The sequence below is a fragment of the Thunnus maccoyii genome, chromosome 16 (assembly GCF_910596095.1).
Source record: "Thunnus maccoyii chromosome 16, fThuMac1.1, whole genome shotgun sequence".
In the NCBI taxonomy this organism is placed as follows: Eukaryota; Metazoa; Chordata; class Actinopteri; order Scombriformes; family Scombridae; genus Thunnus; species Thunnus maccoyii.
This window is the reverse complement of record NC_056548.1, coordinates 23,394,293-23,407,677: the sequence shown is the minus strand read 5'-3', so window position 1 is coordinate 23,407,677 and position 13,385 is coordinate 23,394,293. Positions and strand designations below refer to the sequence as shown.

At 40.8% G+C, this 13,385-nt stretch overlaps 1 protein-coding gene across 1 annotated transcript; it reads right to left on the bottom strand.

The window, feature by feature from the left end:
- Positions 1-26: 26 nt before the first annotated feature.
- Positions 27-4,064, bottom strand: nfkbiab (nuclear factor of kappa light polypeptide gene enhancer in B-cells inhibitor, alpha b). Its single transcript, XM_042389426.1, has 6 exons — positions 3,716-4,064; positions 1,889-1,994; positions 1,539-1,749; positions 697-785; positions 320-580; positions 27-218 (listed from the first exon to the last, which is right to left on the bottom strand). The coding sequence occupies exons 1-6, from the start codon at positions 3,967-3,969 to the stop codon at positions 183-185; spliced, it is 957 nt and encodes a 318-aa protein (XP_042245360.1). The 5' UTR covers positions 3,970-4,064; the 3' UTR covers positions 27-182.
- Positions 4,065-13,385: the final 9,321 nt, after the last annotated feature.

Here is a 13,385-nt window from a genome sequence, read left to right as displayed (position 1 = left end):
TCTCTAAGCTGTCCATCTGTCTTGTCAGCGGTCACGCCCGCTCTACGTCGTCTCTTGACGCGCTATCGGGCTCACGTGACGTCACTGCAGGAAGTGGTAGACGTGCCGAGGCCGTTTCTGTTGTCCTTCTCTGTCTTCATCACAGCCTCCTGCCTCTGCGACTTCCTCTCTCTTGCTTCCTGCTAATGCCCGTTCCACTGGATGTCGTCATAACCCACCTGCGGATACACGGAGAACAGAAACATGGTTACACACTGAGCAGGAAACTCGTTTTTTTTTTTTAGGTTTCATAGATTTCCTGGATGTTTTCAACACGTACCTCCTCATCACTCTCCTTGTCCTCCTCCTCCTCGCTGTCTTCTGATTCGCTTTCGGGCAGCTCCCTCAGGCCGGGATCAGTCAGCGAGAACAGCTCCATTCTGATATTGCCATTGTCGCGACCGTAGGTGAGGTGGAAGGGACTGTGGCCTCCGGATGTAAGCTGGTTGGGGTCTGCTCCTTTCTTCAGCAGCAGTTGGACCAGTGAGAGGTTCTGCTGGTCCACAGCCAGGTGCAGCGCACTGCGACCGTTACGCTGCTCCTAGAGAACAGGGAGAAGAGATTTTATCAGCACAGGGAGGCAAAGAGTAAAGACAACAAGAAGGCTGTGTTTCAGAATGTCTCAAAAATATAATACATCATGAGTCTGTTGTATACCTTTGCGTTAATATCAGCTCCTAGATCCACCAGGTTCTCCACCAGCGAGAGGAAACCATAAACTGAAGCCAAGTGGAGGCAGTTCTGACCTGCACAAAACATCAGAGAAACAGCTGAACAACTGACACCAGAGCAGCACATGTCAATTTGTCAAAGTGATTGTCTAACAAAAAAAAAAAAAAAAGAGTCCAGCATCCCAAGGCAGGTCACATGTTAGTAAAAATGACTGCAGGCTCTTTGGGAAACAGATCATCATAAGATAATTTCCTAATTGGTTCAATTTGTCCACATTAGTCCAGAGAAATGAACTGCAAATAAACTAAAAAATGTCTACACAGGAGTCTGAAACCAGAACATTCCACCTTTCTATCTGCATCCTTAGCAACTAACATTATGTACCATGTAATAGATGGGTTTTAGTCAGGATGTGATGTTAAGAAAGAAAGGCACTGGCATTCCCCTTGCTCACTTAAATATTTCCTTCCTCCTAACCATAGTGTTCAGGGATAACAGGCAGCAGAAATGACTCTTTTCATGCCCACTATTCTACCTTTTAAATAGTAGTTATAAGACTGTAAGAGACTGGTCAGCGTCTCATCTGTCTCCATGCAGCAGGGGTGGTCCACCACAGAATGGAAATCACCACCACCGCTGCAGAAGTTACTGTAATATGCTAATAATGTTCAAAAACTACCATTTAGCTAACCGCTGCTAAACTCAAGACATTTTTGTTCCAAAACATACAAACAAGTATCATTTTAACGTTGCTGACTGGAGCGTTTACGAGACATTAACAGTAAAATCTCACTATGTCCAAAGTGAGAAAAGTCCTACAGTCTTACCATGATAGTTGTAGGCCGCCATCACGCTGTGTAGATGCTCTAGCTGACAGTTCTGTGTGATGACGCTGAAGCAGGGCAGGTTACCGTGGTGACAGGCGATGTGAAGGGCCGTGTCACCGTTGTCGTCCACCAGCGTGGGGTCGCAACCGCCTGCCAGGAGGCGCTGACACATATCCGCCTGGTTTGTTATAACTGCTAAATGGAGAGGAGTCTAGAGTGGGACGAATGAGGAGAAGACCGGTAAACTCATTATTATTCTGTGTAAGATGGCGGACATCCTGTGTATTAGGGTTTATTAGTGGTACAGTGTGGTAAAAGGGGAAGGCTAGATACAGAAACATCTCACATACCTGTCTCTGGTCATTCTGTGCGTTGAGGAAGTCTGTGTTCTTGGACATGTCTATCATTTTTCTGGTAAAGTCCTTGGCCTCGTGGATGATGGCCAGGTGGAGAAGCCTACAAAGACAGAAGGAGAAGATAGATGAGATGTTAACATACATTAGATACACAACACAATCAAATCTAGACACCAAATGGAAAAATGTCTACAAGGAAACCAGTGAAACATTTGAAATACAGACTTAAAATATCCACATTATGGCTAATACATAGATTATGTTTTCTTTCATGTCATAAAATATTGTTGTCTATGGACAGTGACACCTGATACAGCTATCAGTGCAACGCTCCTTTTGGATTCTTACAACACAACAGTTCATAAATTTTCCATATCAGGCCCCTTAACAGACCAGATTAGATTACATTCAGTTCAAAGAATCCCATGTGAGAAGATTTTATAACCCTTCACTCAAATCAATCTAACAGTTTTATAAAGTCAACATAACTTCGGGAAGGTTTTTCTAAGACTGCAATTACAGTAGAATTAATAAATAATGACCTCCCCAAGTATTTCTTGAACACCACACTGCTCCTCTAGTGAAATCACTGTCACAGGTTTCATTCCAGTCATTCCATTTCCAGTCTTTACTTCTGATTAACTGTTTATCTTTGACCCAATAGCACATAATTGATGTGTGAGTTTAAATATGCTATTGAGCTAGAACTATATTACTCGGTGGAAGAACTGTGTTATAATACAAATAACATTTTGAGCCCCTCTTGATGTTATTCCCCCTGCTTTTCTATCAGTATGGAGCCCCCAGGGGTCATCTGAGAAAAAAAACTGATAGTGTAAATCTCTACTCTTTATAATCTGTGCACTCAAATTACTAACTACGTTACTGTTTAAAATGATAAAAACTCTGAAACAATAATGATAATTAAATGCAAATTTAATCAAATTAGCCCAACCTAATACATGTGCATTTACATATATGGCATGTTGGAGAGCCATATATGCCCATGTTCAAAATTGGAACAGTTTCATATATGTATCACACATGTTAAAAAAGTACAAAGTCATATGTGCAAGTTTCATTGATATTGTTATTATTGCATATATTTTATCCAAATATGCTCTCATGTGTTGATGTTGCTCTTATATGTTGCAAGTATGCTCAGATCATATATGGAACTATTCAAAATAATTAGTAATCCGAGGTTAGGGATTATAATCCGTGCGCACAGATTTCTAAACCCAGAGTACACATTTACACATGGACTTTTTGTTTTTTCCTCAGGTGACCCCAGGGGGCCTCAGTATGTCAGCAGCAGGCCGCAGACACCCATCTCAGAACCTGGTTTCGGCCTCAACACTGACAGACGTGCTTTGCAGTATTTTGAGGTACTTTTTCTACTTCTCGCTCCGCGGGAGCGCGCGTCGGTCGGATTCCTTGGCGGCGCGCCTGGGACTTTCCCAGTGTGACCCGCGGCCAGAGTAGATTCCCTCCTGATAATAGCCTTTTGTTTACGTCCAATTCCGCCGTGTCTGACCACAGCTAGACCCATTATTAAACCGGACACCAGTTCTGTGTATTGTTAACACTGCAGCTGCGTGCTTTTATAAGCCCCTACTGCATGAGAGTGAAGCCCCCAGCCCAGAGTGAGTTAGGCCTGCGCGTTGTTATAATGACAAGCGAGAGGAAGACATTCCCAGCAGGAAAGGGATCATGTTACCTCCAGGAGCTGGGCCTAACTCAGCTAGCTAAAGCCTCCGAAAACTAGTTCATATATGTCCCCTTATACGCTGCTGTGGCCTTATTTCTGGTTAAACTTACGTGTCTCCGTCCTCTGTGATCTGTGTTTTCCATTCGTGCTCTCCGACTGCCGTGGCGGCTTGTTGGTGCTGCGGCGGCGGCTCACAGTCCACCTGAAGCCGACGGATCTCGGCCGCCACAGCCTGGTACTCCTCCTCCTTCAGCGAGTCCAAGCCGCTGTCCAGCCGCTCCTCCGTCGACTGGGCCGGCTTCCCTTCTTTCGAATCCCGGCTGTAATCCATTTGGTTTAATATACTGGTCCGGTGGAGGTCCATGCTGGTCCTAGTTGTTCGGTACGAGGTGCGTTTGGTTGTATCCTAGCGGAGTTGTGCAGCAGGCTGTAAATGCCCTCTGTGTGGCTGCAGTCAGTGGGGCGGAGCTTACAACTAGGTGGGGGATTTCCAGAAAACTGTCACTTAGAATAACACAGATTGCTGGCTCCAAGAGGGGATTTCTATTGAGACACATATAAACACACTCCTCAGACTGTCACCAAAAGAGCAAACTGACTCTGCATCTGCTACAATTATACATTTTTTTATACAAGTATTTCCGTCTGTACATAAATAGTTCTTCAAAACAAAAAAAGCACATTTCAAAAACAAACATGCATCTTTTCTCAATGCCACATCTCAAACTTGCAATCAGTAGTTACTTCAAAAACATTATATCTCATGCAAACTGTGTAGTATTTTAGCACTCTGAAGTCACACTGGCCAATAGTCTGAAAAAAAAGAGAAGAAAAAAGCCTCAAGAAGGGGAAGCACTACAGCCAAGGAAGTCAGAATAACCCTGAAGCACAAACATATATATTTAATATTTTCCCCTCAGTAGAAAACTGAGTGTGGCTGCACTTGTGTCCCATGAAAGAGTTTCTGTTTTGACATGAGAGAGGGAGGAGACGCATGGAAAGTCCTTAAAACTGCACCTTCAGTAGCATCTGTCTGCTGAACGACTTGAACAAAAGGAAATGTTGCTCAGCAGCATTGGAGTGGGTGCGCAGACCTGCAGGAGGGGGGCTTCAGTGTGCGCAGGAGTTTCCTCCAAAACTTCAAGTGCGACTGAGATGTGATCTCGGTTTGTTTATCATGCTGTGAAAATGATATGATGTACACCAAGAGCGAGCCAGCAGGCCCGCAGTGGAGTTTCCCTAAAACCTGCAGATCTTGACCACATGGTCAAGTTTAAGTGTTTGTTCTTAAAGGTATATTTCACTTTTTGTTATAACACTGACAGATTTCATGCTTTATGCTTCATACATAGACTAATTGATTATGTATGTTCGTAATTATTAATACAAAGGGAAAAAACATGAGTTTCTTGCAGGAATAGAAGTCAGGAGTTGTGAAAATGTATTCAATGACGGCTAAACATCCTGCAAATGATTTCCACAGACACGTGAATTGAACTGCCACTGACTCTGACACCGTGCCTCTAATAGCCAAGTATTAAATCACTCATTCAATTCCTTTGCAGATAAAATGGCAGCACTCCAAGTTCTCGATAAGGCCGCAAGACTTCACGAGGCTGTGACCTATCCCTTTAAAAACAAACATCAAGTTGAACGTGATGTTCTGGAGGCCTGGGGGAAACTCCAGACTTGTTTTACCTCCCATTGTTCAGTCAGTGTGACCAGTTAGACTGGGAAGCTCGGGCCTTGCTCTCAGCACATTTTTACTGTCACGTTAGCAACTATTAAAGATATCAGTCAGGAAAATGCACACACGTGCGTGCAAACACATTGTATTTCATCCTGAACGCTGTGTCTGTGCTGTGCAGAGCAATGTGCATTCTTTAGAGAGCATTTACTAAGTTATACAATGTTGAATTAAGTATAATTCACTCTGCAACAATTGCAGTTTTTCATTGCACATTGCATTCTGCTTCTGTACATCAATATCTGAAGATAGACTGGAAAGATTGTAGTGAGGCAGACAAACCATACAAGCCACATTCACACCCCCACAGTTCATTTTAAATACATATTATGTATCTAGACTGCCGATTACAATCAGCTTTGCAGCGCACTGAAAACAAGACCTCTGTTTGAACCATAATAAGGCAGATGAATGGAGCAAAGGAATGCACACATCAGGCTGAAAGAAAAGGAGCTTCACTATGGCTGAGAGAAAGGAAAACAAAGAAGTTACACACACACACACACTTGCACAGAGCTTTGTGTGTTCAGATGAAGGAAACTTAATATTTCAACTATATTAGGAAAGAAAGATTGTTAAATCTCTACATCAGCTTACCTAACTCATCTTTCCATTTGTGAATTATAATTAGTCATTCTGTTTCTACTTTTTACTACTCTGGGTTATGCACAATACAGAGAAACAGCTTTGATAGTGCACAGGTCCTGAGGAGAAATCAGTCTGAGTGCATTAACAGTGTTGGACACTGACGGGAAACAGTAGCCCAATTTTTTTAGTATAAATGTTCAAATGAATATGATTGAAGTCAGCAGAACTGAATCATTTTGACCCGAAATCAGTCAAGCGAAGCCAGTGCAGCCCGGCTGACTGGAAGTCAGGGGCATCGTTGCATTAACTGTCTGAAACACGTCATACTGAGACAGTACATGAACAAAATGACAGCACATTGAAAAAATATCTAAACACCTAAGCAGAAGACATGGAGGGAAGTTGAATACAGTTGCAAAAGCGAGGAAAGATCGTGGATTTTTGCGTGCAATCAGTACTTTCCTGAGCTGCTCAAAACGTAACATGAGTCATTATCATGTGCAGATTACCTGGGGAAGTAAACTGAGACAGAGTTATCAAGTGTCTGATTAGTCTTTGTTATTAACGCTTAACAAGATCTGTACACTCAAGAGTTTTTAGAATGAATGATTCAGAATTTATCATATGAGACATGTAAAGTATTTGTATGCATGATTGTTTTTTTTTGTGATTTGTATTGTGTGTGGTGTGTGTGTTAAGTGATGGCTGTTTTAACACTGGAATTTCTTTTAGCTACTATAGACTAAGAGTAAAGAGTTGTTATTCTTGGCAGCTTAATCACTCACCTCTGTTTCTAGCAGTTACAGTAAAAATATTGACAACGCACTGTGATCACGCAAGAGAAAACATACAAAGAGGAGTGTTGGTGGTGAAATAACAGAGAGCCATAGCGGGAGAACACTGCCAGCTCCTGGCATCCAGAATTGCCTGTTTGAGTTTAACTCAATGTGGATTTCATGTGACTTCATAAAGCACAACCAACTCAGCACTAAGGTTACCTCAGTCCACTCAGCTCTTTACACTGGGCATAAATAGTTTCATGCATATAACTAATATGTTTTTAAAGATATGATACATTTGAGATAGAAATGTTCAACCAAAATGAATTTAAATTTCAAAAAAATGAAGGTTTTGCTGTATAACTGAGCCCGAATAGGCAAAAAGCTTCACCATGCAAACTATTTCTATTGAGTATCCTCTAGAGGGATCACCGTTGTTACAGAAATGCGTGGTTGTATGCACACCTGCACGCTCGCATGTACAGTATCTTTGCATGTTTGAGTGTGTGAGTTGGTGGGAATCCCTGAGCAGTCTGGACATGAGCAGACACGTACAGCACACAATGACTCACCACGAATCACTGAATCAGCCACTCACACTAACACACACACACACACACACAGAGTAAAATACAATAAGGTAAAGGGTCAAAGTGAACAAAGACTCATCAGATCACGTTCTTAACTTGTGACTGTGAAGACTGAAAGTATGACAAAGACATCAAAGCTCAACATGAACTCTGGCACCCCATAGGGATTCACTGGTTTTCACCTGTTCCAGTACCTGCTTCCCTTTTCTTCATTTCCTGCTTCCTGTGCGGGACTGCAGAGTCACTTCTTACCTATCAGACTTTCCACTGTATTTTCTGGAGGATTTTACAATCATGTGCCGTAAATGATTGTTGTTGTTTCTGTCCAATCCCTCGATAGACGTCCTTATTTGAAACAGAAGGGATTCAAAATGACGCTTAACTATTAAGAACTAAAAAATTCCCTTCTAGTCAGAGATGACGTGGAAGAAACATGCACATCACAGTAAATATTAACCTGCTGATGCATGTCTTAAGATCACATTCATAGATTTGGAATATTTGTTAAGGTTAGACATTTACAAAAGTATTTGTACTTGAGTAGTTCCATTTGATCCTACTTTATACTTTACTTATCTACATTTCAGAGGGAAATGTTGTACTTTTTACTCTACTACTTTTATTTGACAGTGATAGTTACTAGTTACTACATACAAAACAGAAGATGAGTCCTTAAAATATGTTGTATTGTTATAGATGAAACTACCCAACAGTGTACAAAGTGGTTTTAATTAGCTCCACCTCAACTCACTACTATGCCTCAATAATAACAATAATAACACTCATTAATAATACATCATAAAGTAACTCTGACAGGTGTCACTCTGCTACATAATGAGTACTTTTATTTTTGATCCTGTGAATGCATTTTGCTGATAATACTTCTGTACTTAAGTAAAAATGGATGTTAACTTGTAGGTGAGTATTTTCAGTGCGGTATTGCTATTTTTACTCAAGTAAAGGATGTGAATACTTCTTCCACCATTGTACATTTCAGAGATAAATATTGTACTTTTACTTTTTTGGCAGTGATAGTTACTTTGCACATTCAGGTTTTACATACAAAAAATGTTATTGGCTTATAAAATATGATGTTGGTAAAGATTAAACTACCAAACACTATATAAAGTAGTTGAAATGATCGTCACCTCCACCAGCTACGACATGAACATGTTGCCAACACTTTAATTGACCACTAATACTAAGACAATATTATAATATAACATGATTTAACACTGAGAGGGGCCTGTAGGCCATTTTGACTTGTCACAGCAGGAAATGCTGTGCTAATGCTAATTTATCCACCTTTTTTCAGAAATATTGGGTACAGATTGCTTCAGCAACTGTTTGCAATCATTGTATTTTATATTTATCTCTAAGTTACTGCTGTTCCTATTACTTTGCCGTTTACTCATTTGTTTATGTTCCTGAGTTTTGCTGAGTGTGCTTGAATGACCGTGGGGGTGTATACAGTCAGCAGAGCAGACTTCCCTTTACTAAAGCTGATGTTATATCTCACAGCACTTTGTTGAAAAAGTTTCTAAACAGATTGTGCAAATTTTGATGATCCTGCAGATATTCACAGCTCCAGTTTCCTGTCATTCAGTGCTAGTGGACAACAATCAACCAGGTCAGGTCTTTCTTTTCCTCCTGGATCTCAGTGTTTCACCAGAGGAAAGCTGATCTCATCTGATTTGATGAACTGGGATTCTCACTGGTTGCACAGACAACCAACCAGGCCACTCAGACAACAGGCCACACTGTCAGAGACAATAAAATGACAGCGTCACCAGGGTGGGTCAGACTCCAGGCTGCCATCAGCAGCTGATGTTGGTCAGCAGGGGGCGTACGAGTTCTGTCAGTCAAACACACTGTTCAAATACAAATCAGGTTACATTTATTATAAAAAAATTTCTCCATTGCTCTCTGTAGGAAAGTTCTCTCAACCTCTCAACTGGCCCCCTCCACAGGGAGGTCTGAGGTCAGGCTCAGTCATGCAGGAGCAGCCTTGGAGCTGGTTGGGATTTAAGGGATTTATTCTCTTACACAAACACACTTGAGCAGGGTGGGAACATGGGAATTTTAATCTGAGTCATCCAGCTGAAACACAGTCTCTCACACTGGACTGTTTGGTCTGACAAGCCAACAGAGCAGCTCCCAGAGAATGATTCAGGGCTCCAATTGTGGATCCTGGGAACCTCTGCCACTTGAATCCACTAGATGGCGACAGATGACCACTGTATATGACATACTGTAGCAGAGTGTATGTACTGAATTGATTTACCTCAGGGCTCCCTAACTCTCAGTGTGATACTGAACTGTAGGACCAATTAATCAACCAGGACTCATGAGGGATTTGGGTGTTTATTTCTCATCACTTAAGGGCTGATTTGATTAACAAGCCAACGAAAATGGTCGATTTCTTTGCTGCAGTTGAAAGGGAAATTTCCATAGATTGTTTAAATTCATTACAGCAACAAGATTACTGATTACTGGGTGTCTGTATGATTCTGTATGATTCTGTCAGTCTCCTCTGTTAGTGTGAGATGTTGCTTGATTTATCTGATCAAATGTTTACTTTAAGAGTAATTTTATGGATGAATAAATGCCTTCAGTCTAAATGAGATTCTTTAATCCAGACTCCCAGTGTAAATCATCATGACATTGCTTAATCTGGGTTTTGTTCATATAATATTTATGTTTAAACCTATTTGGACCTGTTTTTATATGTTATTGAGTTTGTTTTAGTCATTGGCATTGTGGTGAGAAAGACAAGTAATTAGCCTCTTAACTGGATCAGAACAAGTGAAATATCTTCATTTTATATCCTTTAATTCTCTTCTATCAGACATTTGGCTCCACACACACACACTCATCCCCGATCATGTACAAATAGAGTTCCCATCAGTCCAGTCAGTTAAGATGTAAACTCCATGTAAACCCAAACAGACAGGCAGACAGCTCAGCTGTATAATACTGCAGTACTTAAAAGCTTGTGACTGAGAAGCACAGATCAATAGAGTCATTTTCAGCAGTCTGGAGGATTATCCACCTCACTGCCCTCTGATGCGATGCAAACTAAAGACAGACAGACAGACACACACACACACACGCACACACACACACACACACACACACACAGTCCTCCTGCAAACAGCTTCTTCAGATTGTCTGTGGATCTATATTTTTTTTTACAGGAGATTGGCTGAGAACATTTACCCTGCTTTTAGTGACAAAGCCACCTGCTGTATATCCTGTCCCTCTTTACATTTGACAACTTCTCCTAATATCATGTTCCATTATTTTAACCTCATGGCAGACTTTAATGTCCCAGCCCAGTCTTTTTTCCTATGATGTAATTCGATTTTTTTCTGCTTATATTACTGTATGATCTGCATCAATTTAACGGTGAATATACGTACTACTTCCAATCCTGAAAATAAAAGAGTATACTGTACTGCGTGTAGCTGCTGGTTGCATCACAGGAATTAAACATTTATCTTGCACAGCATGGCACAAATGATGTGTCAAACATTTATTAAATACCAAATCTGAAGTGGCACAATAAAAAGAGAATGACTTATCAACTACTAATCATAATCGAAGCAATAATTTATCTTTTAAACTTATAAAAAATATTGTAGTATAGTTTTCATTCCTTTGATACAACTTATTCACCTCACATCTATCCAGTCTCTTGGGGTCATGGATTTTCAGCATTTCAAAGCATTACAGCTACTAAGTGCCTGATGCAAAAAACAGACACACATTTTCCTCACTTGAGTGTAGAGTAGACAAGTCTGTTTACAGAAATAAATGGAAGATAGTGTAGCGGTTACTGCAACAGAACATTTGTGTTTCATTACATATTTGAGACAGAGGAGGAGTGCCATGAAATAGTTTGCCAATTCCAGTATGTGAAATATCATCTTACTATGAAATTTCACATCTGCAAGGTAAAGAAAAAATGCATACAAAGTTAGACAGGATAATAAAAATATACTGTATATTCTATTGAAATAATAAGTAAAAGTAAAAATAAGACTCAACATTTTTTGTCTACAGTAAGTCAAAATAATGAGAAACTAAATCATAATTAGGAAATAAGTCAATATTTTTTTTTGCTTTTCAGGTCAACATTATGAAATAGCAAATCAACCTTATGGGATAAAAAAAAAAAAAACACCATAATTTAGTTTTTCATTATTTTGGCTCAACATCAGCATTTTTATTTTAGTCATTCCAAACATTTCAATAACTGTTTTTCCTGCTGGCATAAATGGGTTTCAGTCAGTGGGGTCAATAAATGTTAAACCTGGGTCAAGGTTTCCACTCTGAGAGACATTAGCAGCTGACAATTACAGTGAAAAATCACTAAAGTGAAGATCGAGCTTCGTGCTTAATTAGTTTTTAGTGTTTAGTGACTCTCCACCCATCTCGTTTCTATTCTCATTTCTATTCCCCAGGCGGCCCTCGTCAAGCCAGCAGCCCGACCCTCAAGCTTGTTCTCACGCTCATCCGCCTTGATTGATTTCCAGGGAGCGACGCCGGCTGGCCTGAGCCCACTGGCCGAACTATAGAGCGCCTGGCCCGCACAGAGGGGCCGGCCTAGCCCGGGGGGAGAGGCTGGATGGATGGATGGATGGATGGATCTCCCCCCGATCCCTTATCAGCCAGAGCAGCTTCTAGTGGGGGAGGACGGCTGTGAATAGTTCCTACACACACACACACACACACACACACACACACACACACACACACACACACACACACACACACACACACACACACACACACACACACACTGAGGGAAAGCTAAGCCCGAGGTATTCCCACCACCAGCAAAGACACTGATAATCAGACGCCTCAGCAGGACAGAGACGGTCATTAGTAGTCTTATGGAGATACAATCTGTATCTGATCCCATGGGTGCTGTTGGGTGCTGTTCCTACACTGACTCCAACATGTAGACTGTTTATACAAATCTGATCAGGTTTTCCTCTTGAAAATGTGTCCATTTGGACTCTCACTGTTGGCAGGTGAAGGCAGCTGAGTTTCTTGTAAAAAGAAGAAAAGATGAGTGGCAGGACCTCATCAACACTGGAACAGTGACAGCATGTTATTTCACACTCCAGCAAGCGAAATGGACGAGAAAATTCGGTAGAGCCAGTTGTCCACTAATCGGAAGATCGGCGGTCGGATCCCCGGCTCCTCCAGTCCGCATGTTGAAGTGTCCTTGGGCAAGATACTGAACCCCAAATTGCTCCCGATGGCTGCGCCAGCGGTGTGTGTGTGTGTATGTGTGAGTGTGAATGAGTATTAGATTAGATCCTGAAGAGCACGTTAGCACCTTGCATGGCAGCCTTTGCCATCAGTGTATGAATGTGTGTGTAAATGGGTGAATGTTGACATGTATTGTAAAGCGCTTTGAGTGGTTGATGAGACTAGAAAGGCGCTATATAAATGCAGTTCATTTACCATATACTAAATGGTACTAAAAGCCAGGAAATGTAGAACTAACTAACTCTATTACTATTTTCTTTTATGATGTGTGTTCTATGTTATTAATACTGTAGCACTTGGAGTTTCACTATGAATGAAAAGTGCGGTACAAATTAAATGTATTATTAATTTAAAATGATTACAGGCAAATGATAAGAAAATCAAGTGAATAATAATAATAGTGAAAGTAAAGACTTTTGGCATTACACATATTAATATACCCGTCTTAATAGGAGCCCAGCTGCTAAAAAACGGAAACAATACGACAACAGAAGAACTAAAACCTGCCAAAATGCAATCATATAAAAGAAAGTAAAAGGAGGTCAGAAAGAAACAGTCAAAAGTCTCTTAAAATAGTTTCTATACCTTCCAAAGGCAATGAATGAAAGCAGTGCAGCTCATTCAGATTTACACGAGATTATACAGTTTTTTACACGATTCAACTCCAAAAGATCATTTAAAAACTAGAACATTCGTGTTTTACGTGTTGACTAAAAAGTCTCACCTGACCTGATAATTCCACACTCACCATTTAAAAGGTGCATTTCATCGTATAGTTCGTCTCATGTAAACA